Here is a 22,444-nt window from a genome sequence, read left to right as displayed (position 1 = left end):
CGTTTCTGGAGCCAGCTGATGAAACATCATAGTGTAGTCCTCCAGTTCTCCTTGGCTCTGATGACAGTGACTGGTCCCGCTGGGTCTTTAGGTGGCATCTTCTGTCTTCGCTTCAGCTTCAGCTGAAGACTTTGCACTTTGTATAACGTGTGTTCTCTCTCTTGACACAGTCAGAGCCCCCAGCCCTGACTTGGGTCTCACTTTGTCTCCCCCTGACATCCTCAGAACCCACAGTCACCCTTGCTTCTGTATCTACCACAGATGTATTTATGAGGAAGAGGGGCTGAGGGTTGAAGAAATGTTCATAAACATTTCCCTGCATATAGGATTTAATCCACAAGTCTGTCAATCTGGAAACTTTTAAATCCAATTTATTTTAGGGTTTCAAATAATCTCAGGCCACCAAACTTAAGTGAAGTTGACAGTTAATAATTTCCGATGATTATTCATCAGGACTGTTTTGGTTGCAAGTAAAGAAAACTAACTCATTCACCTAGCAAGAAGGAAAAAACAAGAATGGAAAGAAGGAAAAGACAGGAGGGAATTGAGGGGGGAAAAGAAGGAGGGGAAGGGAGGGAAGAGGAGGGGAGAGGATAGGAAGGGACAGGAGAGGGGAGGGGAAGGGGAGGGGGAGGCAAAGGGAGGGGAGGGGAAAAGAGGAGAGAAAATTCTGAGATTACATGATATATCTATCAGAACCTTTTTGATGGCAACTAATCAAAATCCAACTAAAGTAGGTTTAGGCAAACAGCAAAACAAAATAAAAGGAAATGAACTGATTCATATGACTGAAAAGTAAGGGATAGAACTTAATTTGGACAGCGCTGGAGCTAGACACGCCCTAGATATCCTTGTTCAGGCAGGCCACCCCCGTGGCCCTGACAACCTCAGACTTGTATTCTGTCTGCTTTGCAACCCCAGCATAAAAAAGAGTGCCTCTTTTCCAGTATTTTTGGCCAAGTCTCTGCATGAATGCACAATGGCTCTGATTGGCCTCTTCGAGTCATTGGTTTGCCTATAGTTGGACCAATCTCTTTGACTTGGACATTCTCACTGGCCAGGCCAGGATCAAATGCAACCACTGGAGTCAGCCTCACCCAAACTACAAGGACTTGGGAAGGGGGAGTCCTCCAAAGGAAAATCAAACTATGTTACCGGAACAGGAATGAAAACTTGCTGATAGGCAAGCAAACATAACAGATGGCTATAGATGGGAAACGTCTATATCTGAGAGGAAAGCCTGCTTGCAGTCCAAATTCATATCAGAAAGTGTTGGGTGACTCTATGGACTCAGAGCTAAGAAGGAGGATATCCCTGGGCCTCCAGCCCTCAGTGGAGGGTTTTTTGCTATTGATTATCCTGGGTTCCCTCTTCTTCTTCTGGAGCTCTAGGGGGAAGTTCCTGGGAGTCTTGTCCTCGCTGTTTAGCATCATGTGCCTGGTCCTTGAAGAAGGAAGTGTCTCCCGCCACCATCCTGTCATCACTTCACTCAGTCAACATCCCCCCACTTATCACACGTGGTCAGTATTCATGGGGCCAGCAAGACTGCGGGACAGGGTCTCTCCAGTGTTTGTGGCACTCTCCCTCTTAATCTTCCTCTCCAGGTGTGGGGAGTGTCTAAATTAAAAGAGATCCAGAATGTGGCCCGAATTCTTTGACTAAGGGAAAAAGAGAAGAGGACAATTTAAAATAACCATGTTTCAATTTCCGGTTCTATTGCAGAAGAGCCATAAAATGGACCTGAGTCAGGCCTTCTCTCTAGCTTTGTGGGAGCAGCCTAATTCTGACTGGCGAGACCCTCGTGTTGCTCCATGTCACAGCTTAAGAGCTATAAAGCTCCCATTCACAGTGCTGGTGATTATGTACCTTGGGCCTGAGGTCATAAGCCATATCTGGAATCAATAAAACAAACAACAATAACAACAACAAAGAAAAACCACTTCAATTTTCTCAAATCTCCCAAGATTTAAAAAGGAACAAAAAGTTACTGGTGTGTTTGCTGACTGGAGTGATTATGTGGCTCAGTCATTTTGATTTACAATTGCATCTTTGTCCTTGTAGAAATAACTCTCTGCAGCTGAACAACGGGAGATGGAAATGGATTAACCTTCCACCATGGGGATATAAGACGCATTCTAGGGAGCAGGCCTCCATCTGAGGTTATGGCAAAGTCTCCAGTTTCTATGAATACACAAAATTAAAGAGCATTCTTTTTTTTTCCCCTTTCCTTTTCTTTCCTTTTGGTCTACCATGAAAAGGAAATTATCAGCAACATCTAAGCCTCTGTTTTATTTTTCTCCTTATGCATTTTGCATCATAAAGCATTTGAATCTGTTTGACGTGTTCCAGGAGCTCTGAAGTAATCTTTGGTTGTTGCGTGAAATAGACTGCGGAAAAATGAGGGACAAGAGGTCATTCTGGAATGTAAAGTTTATGGGCCATATTGCAAATGTAAATGGCTTTTTTATTTTCCAGACATAAATAGATCTGAGTCTTCTCTTTGCGTGTGAAAGGGCCATAAGACTAGACCAGTGATTCTCAAACCCAGGCGGGCATCAGAATCCCCCAGAGGGTCTGTTAAAACACAGATTGCCAGGCCCCACCTCCAGAATTTCTGATTCAGTAGGTCTGGAGTGGGCCTGAGAATGTGCATTTCCAACAAGTACCCTGATGATGCTGATGCTGCAGTCCAGGGACCACACTCTGAGAACCGCCACACGCTACTGAATCGACTATACATAGCAAACCATTCCTCCCTCTCCAGCTCATCAGAGAAATAGACAATTTCCTAGGTGCTGATATTCCCATGACTTCATTACTGCCTGCAAAATGCATATGAATATGGAGGCTGGATGGGGAACCCAGCTAGTCTCAACCATTGGATTTCTAGCTGTTCCACTTCAACCATGTCATCTATTTCTTGTAAGGATCATGGAAATAAATGAAGACCAACCAAATGAGAACAAGCAAAAGCTCTTTATCCAGAGCTTGCCCTAGCAAGAGAGTCAGCCGCCATCACCTGTGTCTTGGCAAAGACACAAAGGCAGGCAGAGGAGTAGGAGGGCTTTCCAGTGGGAAGAAAGGAGAGGCCTCAGTGTACCCTGATGGAGACTGTTGGCTTGGGGAAGCCAGAGGTGAGCTGACTAGAAGTAGGGCATCCTGTGTGATCCTTAGGGGTACGTGTTTGGCTTTCTCTAGTTGGTCCTAAGTTGGAAGCAGAGACAAAAAGTAAAGAAGTTCTCAGTTATTAATCAAGTCCTGGCCATTTGGGACCAATTGTTACAGAAGTTATTGTTTGTCTTTCTAGATTGTTAGCTATACAGGAGTCTGACTTCCTACAAGTCTGACCTACAACAGGCTGGCTTCCTGAGCTGGTTATTATAGATAATGGATTGGTTCCCGGGCAAGTTGTTTGCTGCAGATTGTGAGTCAGAATTCCACTTTTATATATGGTCTGGCCATTGTCTGTTCCTATATTCAGTTTCTCAGGATGCACAATAGACCCTCACTTTTTTCAGCTTGCTAAATCCTTGGTACGCTCCACATTGACCAATTTCAATTAAATAATGACTTATTTTGTAATGGCCTACTATATGTGAAGTGTTATGTTAGGCACATGAAGTTTTATAAGACATAGGCACCAATGTCAGTGAGAAGGAGCCAAAGTCATTTGGGCATCAAGGGAAAGAAAGGTCAAGGCATGTGTTGCTTAGAATCTTCTACCACATTTACTCGAGAGGAGAGAAGAAGGAGTTCAGTGTTCCTTTCCTTTCCCAGGTCAGGGAGCTTGGTCCAAGCAGAGAGCTTAGCCTTTGAACCTTCACATCAAGAGTTGGCCTTCTTTTCTGCTCTGCAGGTCAGATCCCCAGGGCCATGTCCAAAGTCCCACTACTCTTGGTAAGCCTGGTGCTTCTCTCCTACAGGTGGATGATCTGAAAGCCAAGCTGGCCACCCAGGAAGTGGAGCTAAAGCAGAAGAATGAAGATGCAGACAAGCTGATTCAGGTGGTGGGCATAGAGACAGACAAAGTGAGCAGAGAGAAAGCCATCGCAGACGAGGAGGAGCGGAAGGTGGCCCTCATCATGCTGGAGGTGAAGCAGAAGCAGAAGGACTGTGAGGAAGACCTGGCCAAAGCAGAGCCAGCGCTCACGGCAGCCCAGGCAGCTCTCAACACCCTCAACAAGGTAGGAGGAGTCTCTGCGTGCCTGCTTGTCCCTCAGGGGCAGGAACAGACTCCTCCTCTGACCCAAAGACAACTAGGTACCCTGGTGTTCCAAAGAGATACAAGGGCAAAGATGGAAGGGCATAGGGTGGGCTCCAGCTGCCACTGATTTATTCATTAAGCACACAAATATTTTTTTAAACTATCTGCCAGGCTCCACGAGCTACCAATGAAATCCCAGAGACATGAGTCCAAACCAGTCAGGACAGGCGAGGCCAAGTGGCCCAGCCTCCTCACTTCACAGATGATAAAGCCGGGGCCCAGAGAGGAGAACTGACTTGCCCGAGTCACAGACTTCAGTATCAGAACTGGACTTAAACCCACAGATGTGGCTTATGCATCCCATGGTCATTTTACCCAGTAGATACTATAGGACATGTGAGCTTTTTAAAGCCATATAAAAATGTTTAAGATAGAAGATTAAAATAAGGTGTTGCCTCAAAAATATGGGAAAAAAAATCTGCATAGTCAAAATTAGCAAGTATTCAATTGAGTGGCAACAACGTGTAATTTTTTGTCAACTAAATTCAGCTCACATACATAACCATTTGGTGGAACAAACATGACTCTTGAGATGTAGCCATAAGGTGATTTTATTTGGGTTCCTTTTAAATTTATTCCATGCATTGGGGAGAATATGATTAGTTGCTTCTATCATTTTTCACAATTAACCTTCTTTCCCATTTGGGTAACTATGGCTGAGGGGCACAGGAAGGAAGGAGGAAAAAGGGGCAGGCAGCCTCATGTCATCAGGAGATACCATCAGAAAGAGACTGAAAAGCTGACCCTTTCTCCATTGGGATGCCCCATAGGCTCTTTGGAGACCCTCCACCAGTCATTGGGATCTCTCCCCTGCAGGTTGCTTTCTCCTCCTTCTCCTGAGAGTCTAGCAATTTGCTTGCCCCTTCACATAGCCCACTTGGTCAAGGGCTAAGGCAACTTATCCAGCTCTGCCATGCAAGCAGCTCATCTCTGGTCCGTGGGAGACTCCTGTGTCTTCTTTCCCCAAACACACTTTGAGAGTGTTGACCACTCTCTCTACTTCACTATCAGAAGGCTCACCCACTATTCTCACACTCTAGATTCCTGGGGTGTAAGTTAGACCGCAGTCCACTGTGTTGCTTAAAGTACAGGGGGAACATTTAAGCTCTCTGAGTGGTCTGCTCAGGGCCCCTCCTTCTACACTTGATGTGAAAGGTGCAGATGCCCTTTCCTCCCTTAAAGGCAGAGTGGGTGAGACTCACCAACAATTCTTGCTAAAAATTCCCTCTTGATCTTCACCTTGCTGACTCTTTTATACCCTCAATGCAGGTGAAGGGTCTAAGAGTCAAAACAGTGGTCTTCTGGAACCTTGTTTTATTAGTTTTGTGTAGCCATCTCACAGCTCACTTTGGAAGGTAGCGTCAGTTGGCTTAGGGCCTCAGTAAATCTGAAACCAAACTAGGAAGATTGTAAAGTTCTGTTGCATATAGTTATATACAAATTGTATTTAATGTGAGATGTGAATGCATTTTAGCACTTTTTATGATGTAGGGTGGGGGTTCCCTAAAAGTAAGGGTGCCTAGGGCCTACAAAGGCCTCAAATGGGCCTCTACCCTACGTCAATAGAAAATTTAAGATTTCTCCTCTAACGACTTTTGAGTATTGTCAGGTAGACCAGCATTGGAGGTGCAGCCCAATTATGCCACCACTTCTTGGCCTGAACCTTTTCATACAGCCAGGCCAGGCTTCTCTCTGACCCCTTGCAGTGGCGTCCACTTCAACCTCTATAGGCCCTTGATTAGACTCTACTACCCCTCCCCCACCTATCATTTAAGACTCCATCTTCTTTCCTCTCATTCTGCCTAAATCCTACCCATACTTCAAAATCAAACTTACGTTCTAGATCAGTCTCTCCCTTTTCTGATTTCCAGACCACAAAGATGGACCACTTTATTTATGCACTCACATGTAGTGGTCACTGATCACTTCTTGCCAAGAAGACTGATGTCTTTCATAAGATCTCTTGACACAGGGGTTATATTTTCTAAGATGAGCTAAGTCCAAATACTGGCCGAACTATTTACTGTGTGTGGCCCTGGGAACGATTTTACCTTCTCTGAGCCTCCCTTTCCTCTTCTGTAAAACAGAGGTAATAGTTGTGTAGTCCCCTTAGGTTGCTATAAGAATTAAATGAGATAATGAATGAAAAGTACCTAACAGATGGCAGTTACTCAGTAAATGTTTGTTGTTGTTGTTGATGTCATTAAAACCAGCATTATCTCTTCTGTTTCCACAAAACTGGAAACGACATGAATACCTATAAATACTTTTGGTTAATTTGTTGGCTGGTTAGTTAGTTGATTGATTATTGGTAGAAATAAACATATAAAGTTGTAACTCACGGAAGTGATGGGATAGGATTCTGAAAATGGCACTGGATCTGAAGTCTAGATATCTCTGCCACAAAGGAAGTGAAACCCATTTTTAATGAGTGCCTACTATGTGCCAGTCAATATGACAGGTGCTTTCTTCTGACTGGCTGTGTAGCCTGGCATAAGTCACTAACATTCTTGATCCCTCAGTTCCTTTTCTCTATTATATACAAAGGGGCAGAATAGGAATTAATGGGCTCTTTATCTCACACTCCCATCCAAGCTACTAGGAAATTCTACCTTCAAAATATACCCAGAATTCAAATGCTTTATAACGTTTCTACTGCTACCACTCTGGTTCAAGCCACCATCCTCTCTTTCCTGGACTTTTACAATAGCCTGTCCATGGCCTCCCTGCTTACACCCTTGCTATGATGATGCTTTTGCCTACTACAGCAGTCTAGGTGATCTCTTTAAAACAGCAGTTTGACCATGTCATCCTTCTGTTCAGAATCTTCATTGGCTTCCCATCATATTCAGAATAAAATCCAAAGTTGTCACCATGGCCTACACCCACACTCACCTTGCTACATCTCAGACACTCCCAGCACAATCCCACCCCAGGGCCTTTGAACGAGAAATTGCCTCTGTGTGAAATTTTCTCCTCCCAAATATCCCCATGGTTCCCTCCCTTTCTTCTTTCAGATGTTTGCCTAAAAGTTACCTTATCAGAAAACAAATAATAAAAGTATTTCTTAATTTCAGAAAAAAACTAAGGTATACAAGAAAGAAAACATAACCCAAGGTAAACAGGATTTATAATCATAATCACATACATACTGAACATTATGTTAACTAAAATTTCAATATAACTGTAATGGGAGAAGGACCATTAGGAGGGAAAGTAGGGCAGTAAAAATGACAAAATAATGCCACTCTGCAATAGGAAGTCACTTGGCAGCATCTAAAATGAAAAACATAGCAGCATAAGCATGTTCTGTATCAATAAGGAGTGAAATCCAGAAGCAGTGATGGAAGAACTGTAAGCAGTGGCCTCTGGAGAGCTGGAGTTAGAGTGTGGTGGGCATGTGTTTGGTCCTCAGCCTTGTAGCTCTATTGGAGTTTGTAAACTCTCTGCGTGTATTACATTATCAGAAATAAAAATTATCCATTTGCAATGGCTTGAGAGCACAGAAATGGGCATAGCTAACTGCCTGGCCAGGTAGGAACTAGAGAAGAGAAAGCCCATGAAGCAAGCACGGCAAGGATGAGCATTTTACTAGAGGGAGAAGGAGGTAGAAAAGACTACCCCAGAATGGAGCAATGTTTGCTCAGACATGGACACACGAAAGGGTGTGGTGTGTCTGAGCCATGGGTGCACGAGTGGGCGCCTCAGAAGCTGATGTGACGAGTCTCGAAAGGTGGGTTGAGCAAGATCATTAACCCTCCTGTGGCATCACTAAGAGGTTAACTGTGGACTGGTGTTTAATGGGTCTCAAACAGCATTTTTTTCATTGAAATATAATTGACATATAACATTATCTTAGTTTCAAGGGTACAACATATTGATTTGATCTGTGTATGTACTGCGAAATGAGTACCACAATAAGTCTAGTTAACATCTTTCACCACATAGAGCTACAATTTCTTTGCTTGTGATGAGAACTTTTGAGATTTACTCTCTTAGTAACTTTCAAATATACAATACAGTATTATTAACTATAGTCACCATGCTGTACATTACATCCCCAGGACATATTTATCTTATAACTGAAAGATTGTACCTTTTGACACCCTTCACTCATTTCGTGCACCCCCCACACTGCGCCTGATGAAATAGATGAATCAGACTGTGCCCCACAGAATAAGGGAAGTATTGCTCCCAGAACCAGAGGGCCCTTGGACTGTCTTCAAACCCCTCTGCATTCAGGGGACTCTGGTATTTAAGGACCACTTCCTTGTTTCCTCATCGTTTTCAAAGTTAACAATAAATCTTTACTTAATACACAAAGAACACTTGTAAATCAGAGCTTGGTAGTAAGTGTCTGTGCATTTTAAGTCTCTGCTTTGGCAGTTTTATTTCACTTTTATAGCTAAACTGAAATAAATCTGATATAACTTTTCCTGCCTTGGCTGAGGAATAGTTTTGCTTGCAATTTCATGGCTTTTTTTTCCCTACAAAGTTATTTGGAATTTTCTGTTTATTTCCTATTCATTTTTTACAGTGAACTTTTTTTTTTATTATACAAATAACATAATGGCATTTTCATTGTTAAAAATAACTCAACTAGTATAGAACATACAGGGTAAAATATAAAGTCCCCTCAGCCCCGGGTCTGTCCCAAGAGAGAATTCCTGTAATAATTTTGTGTGTATCTATTCCAAGCAATTTTTCTATCCATTTATATTTGTACAAATGCACATATAAAATGTATCATATTTTAAATATAAGTGGATAATGCCAACTTACTTTCTCTCAAGCAACACGACTATTTCACCCTAGTACATACAGTGAAACCATATTTATTTAATGGTTCGTAGAGTTCTGTGCTATAATCATACTCTATTTTCTTTAGCTACTTATCTATTGTTGAGTGTTTAATTTTCTTTTCTCCTAATACAGATATTCTTGTGCGCACATCTTTATTGCATATGTGCAAATATTTCTCTGTGCCAAATGCGAGGCACCGTTGTCTGATAGAGCAACATGGCGGCTGAGTTAGGCCCTTCTCCATCACAAAGATTCTTGTTCTACTCTTTGGGACTCATGAATTTTACTTCATTTGGCAAAAGTGACTTTGTAGAAGTGATTCAGTTAAGCATCTTGACATGGGGAGATTATCCTGGTGGGCCTTAAATGCGCTCACAATTGTCCTTAGAAAAGAGAGACAAGAAGGTCAAAAAAAGAAGGTGATGTGATGACGGAAGCCCAAGGGGGGAAAATGCTGCTGTATATGTATTTATAATGAAACACACCAAGATATAACTAATGTTTATCTCTTGGTAGTAAAATTATGAGTTCTTCCTGTTTTCAACTTTACTTTTGCTAAAATCTCATAATAAATATTTATTCTTTTAACAAAAGGACAATATAGTGTTGCCTTATAAAACAGTTAACAATAAGAAAGAAACGAAACTGTAAAAAACCTTGAAAAATTATCATAAGTTCAGACCAGTTTTAATATATGTGAAAGACCCTTCTAAACATAAAGACAAAGCATGATGTCACCTGGAAAAGGATTATTAACTTTGGCTACATAAAAGCTAAATCTCTATATATCACAGGATATCATAAACAAATTTTTTAAATTTGAAAAGAAAAGAGTTAATATTTTTAGTATGTAAAGAGCTTTCATGAATTGTGCTGGAAATCTACCATTTGTCTCCCTCCCTGCCCATTTATTCTTTGCCCTTCCCTGCTCTGTTTTTCCATGATGTGGGAGACTGACTTGCATCTATTGCATCAAAGGTCCTCACTCGCCCTCTGGCTTCCAGTCACCTTTGCCAAGATGAGCACCAGCAAGGGACTGGAAGGAGGGAGAGAGCGAGATCCAGGTGTTCATTCCTTTGGCTCCATCCTGCCCTCAGGTGAAGATGATACCTCCTGTCAGGTTCGCTCTCCGCAGGATTCTCTCTCTCACTCTCTCTCTCTCTCTCTCTGTCTCTCTCTCCAGATTCTGCTAACCACATCTTCCTCTTGTCCCTTCAGGCCCAGGGATAGAAATGGAGACACCCCAGCTCCACCCCGCCTAACATTCCTAGCCCATGGTAACACACTATCTCTTAGGTTTCTTCAATCCACACTTTTAGGAATAGTTCCTTGACTTAGCTTTCCTCACATTCGCCAGTGTGTTGTATCATCTTCTTGCCTGCAGGGACGCTGACTAATACAGTAATCAAAAAGAAAAAGACAAATGGCCCAGTATAAATGTAGGCAAAGTTCAACGCCAAGCAATTCACAAAACAAGGAAATTCAAATAGCTTAAAAATGTTTATCATCACTAGTAAATATATTCACACATATGAATTATGCCAATGTTATGATCCCACTTAAGCCTATTAAATTGAAAAAAAAAATTTAAATAATGTTACCAGTTGTTGAAAAGGATGGGAGTATATATAGATTCTCTCAAACACTGATGATGGAAGTGGAATTTCTGGGAAATAATCTGATAGTATGTACAAAGAACACTAAAAATCTTCCTACTCTTTGACCCCGTAAATCCAGATCTAGGAATATTATCCTGAAGAACTAATCTAAGATTTTCACCAGATTTGTGTATACGAATGTCCAGCAAAGCATTATCCATATGGTAAATTTGTGGAAATGACCAAGGTTTACAGAAATTGAATCTGTTTTGCATAAATTGTGATTCATCCATCTGATGGTATACCAACTTTAAAAATAACGAGTGACTTTCTCTCATGCCTCCTCTTAAAATGATCCATAAGTTCTGCCTACACTGTCTCCAAAATATGTCCCAAATCCAATTCACTTCTAATCGTCTCCATGAAGCAAGCCCTGGCCCAAGGGGCCTCAGTCCCCTGCCTGGACAATACCCAGCCTCCTTCACACGTGCTTCGTGTCCGCCCCTGCCCTGCCGCAGTGGGTCCACACCACAGCAAGCTCTCAGAGAAAAACCAGATCATTTCACTCCCTGCTGAAAACCTTCCGATTGCTTCCCACTGAAGTTAGAGTGAAGTCACACTCCTCCCCATGGCTCTGGGTCCCCTGGCGGTCTGGCCCTGACTGCCTCTCCTCTCTCCTCTCCACCACTCTCCTGACCTCCACCCTCTACACAGTGGCCAAGCTGGTTCTGCCTCCCGCCTCTGCATTTGCAGATTCATGCTCCTGGAAGAGCCCCCCTGCAGATCTCTGTAGAGCTGCCTCTTTCCCGTCATTGTCATTGTCATCCCAGCTGAAATGTCACGTTCTTAAAGTAGCCTTCCCAGATCTCCCTCCCTAACTAAAATGGAATCATCACTCCTCAAGAATCCTCTATCCCATTAACCCTGGGGGTTTTTTCAAAGCACTTCTTACTATCCAAACTATCAAAGGTTGACGTCTTTGTTGCTCTTTCCCCAACCTGAATGAGCAAAAGGACTTTGCCTTTCTTATTTACCAGTGTATCCCCATTTACCTAATGAATGGCTGTGCACACACATTTATTCATTCACTCACTCACTCAACAAAGACTTATCGACTGGCCTCTGTGCACCAGGCACTCTTCTGGGTGCATGTGATACATCCATGAACAAAGATTGCTGCCTCTGTGAAAATTATATTCCAGCACAGGTGAGGGGTGAGAGACAAGAAGCATAATGAAAACGTAGTTTATACAATGCATTAGAACAGGACAGATGCTGTGGAAAAAGAAAAAATGTAGAGCAGAGTAAGGAGGACCTCTGGGGCTGGAGCAGCTGGGAGGAGGGTGGGAGGAGGCGGAAGTTGCAGTAGTAAAGGCGGCGATCAGTGTGGGTCTCCTTGAGAAGGAGTTGGAGAGAAACTTGGAGAAGAGCAAATTCATCAGGCAGACGCCTGGGAAGAGCAGTGAAGGCCAAGGCAGCAAGTAGAACTAGAGCCCTAAGGCAGAAGTGGGGTGGAGGGAGCGGAGCGCGCCTGATGTTTGCTAGCTCAAAACCACGTCTGCGTTCTTCTGAGAAATGTTTCTTCCAACCTTGTGTTCCTGTTCCAGTAATACCATGTCGCCTGCCCCGTGGTGATTGGTTACAGGAGCCCTGCCTAAGGAAACAAGATCATTTCCCAGGACTTTTTTATTTTGACTTGCATTAGAGAAAGTCTCCTTCCCTTCTGGTTGCAAAGTGATGGATGTGAGCCTGGAGCTGCCGGCACCCATTCATTCCTTTCAGTTGTTCAACGTGCATGGTGATGAGTACCTACTGTGTGCCACTTTCTCTTCTAGGCACCGAGGCTACAGTGGTTAGCAAGACAAATGGGGTCCCTGTTCTCATGAAGAAGAGAAATAAAGTAATTTGACAAGGAAAAAGTGGTAATTGTTTCCAATTGCCGTGAGTTCTCTGAAGATCATCAGGGTGCCTGGATAGGAAACAACTAGGAGGGGGAGGCTGGCAGGGAGACTCTTTCTGAGTGGGGACATCTGAATTGAGGTCTTGACAGATGAGAAAGGATCAGCCATGCAAATGGCTTAGGAAGAAGTGTTCCATGCAGAGGTCCTGAGGTGATAATGAGCCTGGCAACTCAGTATACTGGGAGGAGGAGACTGTGGCTCGAGCTTCGAGAGAGACAGAGAAGGTGGCCCAAGCTGAGGTCAGAGAGGTAGGCAGTATGCCTTGCAACACGAAGAAACTGGAATGCAAAAAAGAAATTCGTGCACAGAAGGAAGAAACAAGAGACGGTCCACAGCATCCTACAAACATCCAAAACGCCCTTCCACTCGTCCTTGCGGCTAGCTCCAAGCCCATCCTCCCAGATGCGTGAGCGAGAAAATCTCCCTTTGTACTTCAGCTGGGTTTTCTGTCACTAATACTAGAAGAGTCATGATTAATTTGTAGATAAATGAATATAAAAAAGACTGGAAGGAATTATGTTACTGCACAAATGGAGTTCTCCTATCCGATGCGCATTTAAAAAGCCAATTGTTACAGCATCAGCTTTCAGGAGAAGAAATAAAGCTTTATTTTGTGAGATCGATCTGCAAGGAGATGGGGGCATATGCTCTCAGGACTGTCTCCCAGATCGAGGCCTTGGTGCACACTTTATGGGATGAAGGGCAGGGCGGTCTGAAGTGTGGAGATAGATGATTGGAGGTAAGGAGAAGTGAGGTAGTTGATGATCTGCGCAAGTGTAGTCAAGCTTTCATGCCTCTTCGTAGAATGCATGTTCACAAAATCGTGGCGTTACCATGATCTGAGGGTGGAGTGTTTACCTCCTTGATGTCAAAAAGGCCACTTCTCGAGCATGTGCACAGGCCCATGATGGGTTGATGGTCTCAGTTGGCCTGAACTGAACAAGAGGTCCCAGTTCCTGAAAAACCACTCAATCAGTCTGTTGATAAGATGGGGTCAGTTGAACTGGTCTTGGAGGGCCCACGGTTACAATTACACTGAAATATTAACAATGATGTATCTGGGTTATAAAATTGAATTTCATCTTTACACATTTTTGTAGTTTCTTAATTCAGTACATCGAACATGCTTAACTTAAACTGTCTTTAAATTCTGGGTTTTTTGTTTCTGATTGTATGTTCTCACTTTGCCCTCTCTCACCCAGCGGAGGCCACTCTGAAAGGTACGCTAGCATACCTCCCACACTTGTGCTCCCCTACATTTCTGCCCATGACAGGTTGGTCATGACCAAATGTGAAAACAGTTGCAAAGGCAAATGGAGCATCTTCCTAGGTACTCTGATTGGGTGCTAGAAATAATTCCCCTTGCTTGTAGATTTCTAGGCCCAAGAGCACCCCAAAATTAATTTGACACAATGATCTGATCTTTGAAATTAAGATTTCCTTCCCCCTACTTACAAAATCAGCCCGAAAGCCAGTGCTTCTGAAGTCATAGGCTTCTCATTGACCATCACAACAAAACTTAAGTCAACTCCCTAACACATTTATGACACAATTTAACTTACCAATTAACAGGTCTCCCTGCTACAAATTTACAGATGAAAATGCTGAGACCTGGAGAGTTTAAGCGGCTTGCCTAGGTCACCCTTTTCAGCCATATCCTTCTGGAGCAAGTGAAACTTAGAGCAAAGGGCAAACCGACATCTAGGCAGAGGCAGCCGCTGCACAGGCCGTGCCTAGCTTTCTGTCTGAATTATTTCTTGGCAGAAAATGCCACTTTGCTATCAGGACAGTCAAGTCTAGTTAGAACAAGCTCATGGAACAAAGCAGTTTAATTAAATAAAAATATATTAGTTGGGTTACAGTGCTATTCTCTTCAGTCTGGATGGAAATTAATTTATAATAACCGTATCTTTTATTCATGGCATGCTACATATTTCACAGTGTGTTAGCATCCTTATATTTTTCAGTTGGTTGTGAAATAATTGTGTGTTTCTAATGGGCCACAAGTCAGTTAAAGTGCAAAAAGAACAGAGCTGGGTCTCAGCTAACATTCGTGGAAGTCAGAAGCTGCTGGGGAGTAGCTTTGGTTTGCTTTTGATGGGTCATGATATTTAAAATTCAGAGGGCTGCTGCAGGCTTCAAAGCAGCCCTTTCAGATTGATCACCCCAGAGCCTGACTCCATAAGTGGCCGAGAGCAAAGAAAGCCCGTTCATTTTCCTCTAACGACCTGCTTCTCCTTTCCCAGACCAATCTCACAGAGCTGAAGTCCTTTGGCTCTCCACCTCTGGCTGTCAGCAACGTCAGCGCTGCCGTGATGGCGCTCACGGCCCCCGGGGGCAGGGTGCCCAAGGACCGGAGCTGGAAGGCCGCTAAGATCATCATGGCCAAAGTGGACAGCTTCCTGGACTCCCTAATCAATTTCGACAAAGAGAACATTCACGAGAACTGCCTCAAGGCCATCAGGCCATATCTGCAGGACCCTGAGTTCAGCCCAGAGTTTGTGGCCACCAAGTCTTATGCAGCTGCGGGCCTCTGTTCTTGGGTCATAAACATTGTGAGGTTCTATGAGGTGTTCTGTGATGTGGAACCCAAGCGCCAAGCTTTGAGCAAAGCCACCGCGGACCTCACTGCTGCCCAGGAGAAGCTGGCAGTCATTAAAGCCAAGATTGCGGTAAGTGAAGCCATAACAGCCCCGTCCCCTCACTAGGCTGCATCTAATACAAACAACTGCCACCTGGCATCCAGAGGCAACTTTTAAAATTTCTTTCTCAAACACTGTAGTCCAAACAAAACAAATCCACTGGACCATTGCCTTATGCTTTGCTCCTAAAAGATTTTCTCCTTTTCCTGTGAGGAAAGAAAAGATGACAGATAGGTGTGTATAATAGATGGACCGTGTTATCCATAGAGCCAATGGTTATCTTATTAGCTGCAAATGAATTTAACATTTTTGCACATCTATGGTGAAGAACAAAAGATCAAAAATTGGAGATCCTTTCTTTTTCCCCTTTGAAATGTAGGTGTTAGCCCCCCATCCCACCTTTTGCACCTCTTATCTTCAGTTCTGGCCAGCTCAGCCATGTGGACATGTGGGCCTGCTGGGCGTGTTTTCTGTTCTCTGCATTGTTGTGTTGAAGCTTTTCAAAGCAAGCAGTATATTTTGGTTTGGGGGCAGTCCCTTGACCGTAAATATAAAACTGTGGTGTCATTAGCTTTTATTAACCTCTCGTTGATATTTTGATTATAGCTGCCTCACCCAGGATTGGAGGATGGGGTGATTTTGGATTCACACCTATTTGAGAGAGATTTCCCTCAAACTCCACCTTTGCCATTAAGATAGATCCTACCAAAGTGAGAGGTAGAAATTGGAACCCCGTAGGGTGGCGTAGTAGCTAAAAATCCATTGGTAGACCTCATTTCCAATCCAAACTGTAATATTTACTGATGTGTGACCTCTAGAAAGGTCTTTAAAATGCCCAAACTTCAGTTTCCTGCAGTAAAATTGGCACAGTAACGTCCCCGCTCCATGAGACTGCTGTGAGGATGAAAAGAGAGAATGTTTTGAAGCACGAGCCCAGAGCCCGGCCAGTAGGAGTGCAGGGAGCTGGGCCACCCCTGTGGTTACCACTGCCTCTGAGGACTGCTTACCTCTACTCTCCTTCTGCTCCCCCTCCTCCTTCCTCAACTGCATGTGCCATCACATGCATGTGCAGGCCCTGGTAATCAGTCACTACTGTGATCAAGCTCAACCCAAAACGTTCCTGGATCTTTCATTTCTACACATGCATTCAAGCAAGTAAGATTTTTGCTGCAAATTTCTCCTGATGATAAAAAGGGTTTTACAAATTGTGAAAAGTAAGATTGTAGAAATTCTGCATGCTTCAAGTTTCATAGGTTTATTGGTTGTTAGATTAAAATCTATGGCTAAAGGCTCTCATTCAAAGGTCCTTGCAACCAATCTCTCTCTAAAGAAAAGATATGTTGGCAAAGCAACTAATCTCCTCTCAATATGTTTGCTTTGTAAACCCAGATGTTCATGGACCAGCTTACTTAAAACCGGCGATGATCACCCTAACAATGGCCCTCTTCAAAGAACACCAAGTACAAAACACCATAACATCCCCGCGACTGCCTTTTGGGGGAAAAGACCTCCCAATAATTTTCATATCCTTCAGTCTCTCCCAGAAAAGTGTCACGGGAACTGCATTTTCAAAGATCTCTTTTCACAAGTTATTTTAACTAAAGGAACATTTGGTGCAAAAGGAATGTTTTCAAAATGTTTATACTTTTTCAGTAGCCAACATTCGCACGATGGGCCCACTCAACCTGTGAAATAAGAATATTTTTGAAATACTTGGCTACCTTAGGAAGGCGCTTCTTTTCTGCCAAAATATTTTCTGAAAAAATGTATTCTCACTTTTAACAACCTCCTTTCCATCCTTTGCTTATCCACATGCCTATCAACATCCCAAGAGTTGGGGCACTCCCCCCAATAACAGAGGAAATGGGCTAACACCCATCGCTAACATGGAGGCCCACGAGGGTACGGAAATTCTTCCCTCTGTGTCACTGAGACCACTGCCAGCCTTCTCCACTTGCACCACCCTAAGCTTTATTTTTAGGATTTTAGGATCATTCCAAGTAAATTTTATATTCAAGATGCATAAAGTGAAAAAAGCATATTTCAAAACAGATTATACAATATAATTTCAATTTGATTATATATATGATTAAAATACATAAAAATGTAAATAGTGGTGATTATTTCTGGGTGGTAGATTTTAAAATGTTTTTTTGTTTGTTATCTGTATTTTCTTTTTTCTGTTATGAACATATATTAATGTTACAATTTATGAAAATAATAGTAATAAAAACAAGCAAGACGTTTCATCGAGCATATACTCACCGTAAGTAAAATATCCAATAGTAGAGAAGGGCTTCTAATGAGAAACAACAGCCTCCTGCCATTTTAATTCTTTTCTCTGTTTCAACTGGTTATTGGTGCCACTCGGGGCTTGCTACCCAGTGGCATAAATGTGTTCTATTTGACCCGCACGTAGTGTTCAAAACGATTTAATTAATTGCGAACATTTAACACAACAGGAGCTTTTTGTAAAAATCTGATTTCTGGCCAGTCTTAAAATAATCAAAAGACTCCTACATATCATTAACTGATCCTGGAGTTAAGTAATGGCCTGCCATTCAAACAGACGGTTTTGCCATAGTCCCCACTAACTCCTATTTTTTTCAGCACTAGACTCTTCTGACCAGTTTCCGTGATCGTCCTGGCCTCTGCTCATTTGAATTGCTGGCTTCTGTCTATGACCCGTGCTGACATCCTGTTTCTTGATGTATCTTACTCGGTGTGTCTCTCTGCTGGAAGGGGCCCTAAGATGTTCACCTACGTCTTCCCATTATCTTACGGCAACCATTTTTAGTTGATGTAGCCTTTATTTCTTGTTCTGTCACATAGAGCAGCTTCCTTGGAGCCCTCAGTTTGCAAGATGAAGCTGTTACCCTGTCCTTCAGCTTTTCTCACTGCCTTCCACCTCCCAACTCCAGTTATCATTACTTATCGTTACTGTTGCTTTTTAATCACCAAGACTGAAAAATCTACATTCTGTTCTATAACCAAAATGAAGTGTCCCATGCTGTGTCCATTGACTAATTCAAAAAGTTAAAAAATCAGTAAATTCCACTTATGTTCTGTCAACATGTCTATAGCGTCATAGCAGATCTAAGTGGTACACTGTAATTACATTGCCTTTTTTTATACAACCTTTTTCCCCCTTGAATTTCTACTTTCCTTTGTTTTTTTTTTCTCCTCCATTAGTTCCTTTTACTTAGCCTCAATTACTTCTAAACTCTTCATCCAATCCAGTATTCTATCAAGTCCTCTTTTGTCCCCAAGACTTTTCTCCCTTGTTCCCGACTCCCAGCTCCAATCAGTGTTGGCGAGTAAACACGTTTCACTACTTTCTTGGGTTGGTTCCAATGACTTCTGGACACCATGCCTTTCCTTTCTTGATTTCTTCTCTTGTTTTGCTAAGGCTCATTCTTAAGTAGCTTTCTCAGAAATATTAAGTAAGAGGTACATTTTCTGAATAGTTCCAGTCTGGAAATGTCTTTATTTTTTAAACTGAACTGACAATTATGCTGAGTTTTGAATTCTGGTTTGTCGATTTTTCCCCTTAGAACTCTCAATGCTTTGTCCTCTCATTAGGTAAGAAGTCTGATGAACGGTCAGGGTCTCGTTCCTTTTCTGATGCCCTGTGTTTCTCCCTTTCTGGAAGTCTTTCCATTTTTTCTTTATTCTTGGTGTCTGAAACTTCACATGGATGTGCTTCACTGCCGGCCTGTTTTTATTTATTGTGCTTGGTATGTAGGGACTTGTTTTCCTCAGCTCTGGAAAATTCTTTTGTATTATTTCTTTAGTAATCTCCCTTCTGTTCCTCTTTTAATCTTATTTTCTGGAACACATATTGGTTGGATGGTGGACGTTCTGCTGGATCCTCTATTTTCTCTCATCTTTTTGTCACTTTATGTTTCCTTATATTTTCTAGATTACCTCAAATTCATCTTTTTACCCTTCCTTTGAATTTATTACTTTTTACATTAATAATAATGATAATTTCCACAACACTTTTTTTACTAGCATCCTCTCCTTGTTTTATAGATGAAACGCCTTGAATCTCTACAAGAAACTACTTCTGAAGGGCTTTAGGCTTTGTTGTTGTTTTTGTAACTGAAGTTCTCTCTTTTTCCCGGGTCATTGTTTTCTTCTTGTTTATCTTAATCTAAGTTTTCTTCAAATGTCTTCTTGTCCTTTCGTGTTTACAAGAGCAGTGATCAAAAGATGATTCTGGCTTTGCAGGCAAGGGCAGAACTGGTTGACTGGCAGAATTTGCTTTCACGATCAGATGAGTTATGCTGGATGCATCCTAAATAGCAGACTATGTTGTCTTTTCTCTGCCCCTGTTGAGTCTCCTGCCTGGTGGCATTGCATGCTGGGCATGGGGATGGAGATATGGGGAGGGGGATCAATAGGCTTCCAATTAACCCTCTTATTTTCAACATCGCCCTCAATCACACCTGACATTTCCAAATCCCCAGTGTATATGGGGTCTGCAGGGCTGATGAGCTTCCCTTTTGGTGAACTGAGGCCAACTCAAGGTTGCAGCTTCCTCTGCCTTGCCCTGGCAGTTTCTACTCCTACCGGTGTGGTCTTCCATAAATCCATTGGAATCCCTCATCCGCCAATGGCCCTCAACAGGTGCTTGGTGTTACGACATTTTAAATTGCTTCATAATCATTAGAGAGAAGTCTCGAGAAGGAGAGGAAGCAAATGAGTCTGGCCAGCCTGCCATTGTTAATTGGATGACTCACCACCTGCTGTCAAACTGCTTGGCTGTGTAAACTTGGCCCTTAATTGATTTCTCTTGTGGCTTGGTAATGACCATCAGAGCTGCTCAAACCCAAGTTATGGCATAGAAATGAGAGTATCTGGAGGTATCTGCCCTGTATCCATGTGTCTTTGTGTATGCAAATATGTATTCTGGGGGCAACAAAACTATGTGCTTCAATTCTAAATTCTTAATAAATTTAGAAAAAACCTGAAACCATGACCGTTTCAAAAATGTTCCTCTACTTTGGGATAATGGGAGAGGACAGATCAGGTTAAGCCAAAGTTGTCTTGTACTTCTAGGACCTAAAACAAGGGGAGGACTTAGATTATAGGAAGCCCAATGCCAAAGTCAGACCTGCTGTAGGAGAGACAGTGTGTGTGCCTCTCAGGCCCCCTTGGGACCCTTCTGACCATTTTCAGGGCCTTTGGTTCTAATAACAGCACCTGCACTTTTTTTGGCAGCCTACTGGAACCCATTTGTCCCCAGCACAGGAGAGACAGAATTTGCACACCCTCTCCGAGTCCATCACCCCTCCTGGCCCTGAACCAGTGGCTGAGGTGCTGGACGAGGAAAGCTCAGCTCTCTCCTTTGGGTCAGGACTGCTCTGGACTTCCCCTGGGACTCTTCTGAGATCACCCCTAATTTTTCCCTTCCCTGCCAGCGTCCCCCAGTCCCTGACAGCTTCCCCTGGGGGCCTTGCTTAAGAATCACCTCCTCATGAATCCTCTCTCAGAAGCACTGGGGGCGACTTGGGCTGGAATTACTGAGAGATCTTGTGTTCCTTCCTGAACAGCGCCTCAATGAGAACCTGGGCAAACTCACAGCCAAGTTTGAGAAAGCAACGGCAGACAAACTCAAATGTCAGGAGGAAGCTGAAGTGACCGCAGGCACCATCTCCCTTGCAAATCGCCTGGTGAGTGTGAGCAGCAGTGGCTGAGCTTTAATTATATTAGCAGAGCTTGTCAAGTACCGCAGAGGTGCGAAATAGATGAGCACAGCTTAGCGCCGCTTTGACTTGGGGGGAAATATTAAAATGCGCTAGGATGCAGGGATGAATCCGGAGAAAAGTGGGAATGCACACCCTGGTCTGGTCAAAGGAGTTTTCCTACAGGGATGGTTGGAAGGGTGGGAACAGTGGATCTATCAGGCAGCCGTGCGAGACGTGACATGCTTACATATGTGTGCATCGACCAGAGGAAGCGTTAAAAGACAAAGCCAGCATTTGAGAGGCGAACTCTGAAGCTCTTTCCTGTGTAATGGTTGATAATGAGCGTGTGGCCAGGACTAAGAACTGAGATAGAAAGAAAAGGATGAGATTGATTGACCCCGAGCCTTTCTGAACATGACCTTGCCCATATGCACATGCACACACACACTCACACGGGCGCACAAACATTGATATAGACACACACAGGCTCTGGCCTCCCTGAGAAGTAAATCTGAGGGTCAGAGCAGGGGGCTTGTGTTATGGATGTCTGTTGCTGCATAACAGATTACTCCAAAACTTAGTGATTTAACACAATAACCATGTTGTTAAATCTCACAAGTTTGTGGGTCAGGAACTCGGGCGGGGTTCAGCTGGCCAGTCGCTCCATGTGGTGCCAACTGGGGCCACTCAGTGTTGTTCAGCTGGTGGCTGGGCTGGTTTGAGGGTCCAAAACAACTTCTTTCACATGCTCCTTGGCAGGGACAACTGGAAGGGTGGGCTTGGCTGGGCCCCTCTTCCTCTCCACGGAGTCTCAAATCGCTCAAGAAGAGTAATCGGATGTCTTACATGGTGACTCAAAGCTCCAAGAGGAAGTGTTCAAAGAGACAGGAAGTAAAGGTCCCAGTCTGTTGTGTGGTCCCCGAAAACCAGGACAACATCACTTCTGCTGTCTTCTGCTGGTCAAAGCAGTCACAGCTTCAAGGAGAGGGAGCACAGACACCAACTCTTAATGAGAAGAGTGTCAAACAATTTGAGGCCTCTTCGAATCCCTTGGGGCTTGTGTTTCTCATCATAAATCAGCTGGGCTCCTGCAGAGCTGAGTCCACTGGATGTGATTTCTCTTCTGAGAGCCTTGACGGCACTCTCCTCACCAATGAAGGGAAGTGGAGTCGATGCCTCTGTACCTTTATTCCAGCCACTGTTTATTTGTGTAACAAAGTCAGATTTTCTAGTTTAGGGAGAAATGAGTCATAACAATCACTGGACCGAGTCACACTTTAGGGGGGAGAGGCTATTCCACAAGTATGTGTGCAGTGGTGTGTCTAACCTGCTGCTGCATGGCTTTGAGAGGAGAGGTTTAGCTGAAAAGTTTAGTCTGGAGACAGCTCCTCTGAAACCTTCAAGAAGTGCTCCAGACCTACTGGCTGGCCCATCTTCCATCCAGTTCCCTGTTTGGTTTCCAGAACTTAGCGCAGCCTTCTTT

The 22,444-nt window shown here is 43.3% G+C and overlaps 1 protein-coding gene across 11 annotated transcripts in view; it reads left to right on the top strand.

Annotated features, from left to right (window-relative positions):
• The window catches only part of DNAH9 (dynein axonemal heavy chain 9), a 324,423-nt gene that overhangs the window by 211,579 nt on the left and 90,400 nt on the right, over nucleotides 1–22,444 (top strand). For all 11 annotated transcript variants that reach the window (XR_006890674.1, XM_046676357.1, XM_046676358.1 and 8 more), the window contains 3 exons: nucleotides 3,924–4,184; nucleotides 14,873–15,298; nucleotides 20,827–20,946. Coding sequence is in view for 10 of the 11 variants with exons in the window: in XM_046676357.1 (XP_046532313.1) it covers nucleotides 3,924–4,184; nucleotides 14,873–15,298; nucleotides 20,827–20,946 (807 nt within the window). In the remaining variant the exon portion in view is untranslated. The remainder of the gene's footprint in view (nucleotides 1–3,923; nucleotides 4,185–14,872; nucleotides 15,299–20,826; nucleotides 20,947–22,444) is intronic.

Source organism: Equus quagga, chromosome 11, assembly GCF_021613505.1.
Source record: "Equus quagga isolate Etosha38 chromosome 11, UCLA_HA_Equagga_1.0, whole genome shotgun sequence".
In the NCBI taxonomy this organism is placed as follows: domain Eukaryota; kingdom Metazoa; phylum Chordata; class Mammalia; order Perissodactyla; family Equidae; genus Equus; species Equus quagga.
The sequence above is the reverse complement of the archived record's forward strand: the minus strand, read 5'-3'. Positions and strand labels throughout refer to the sequence as shown.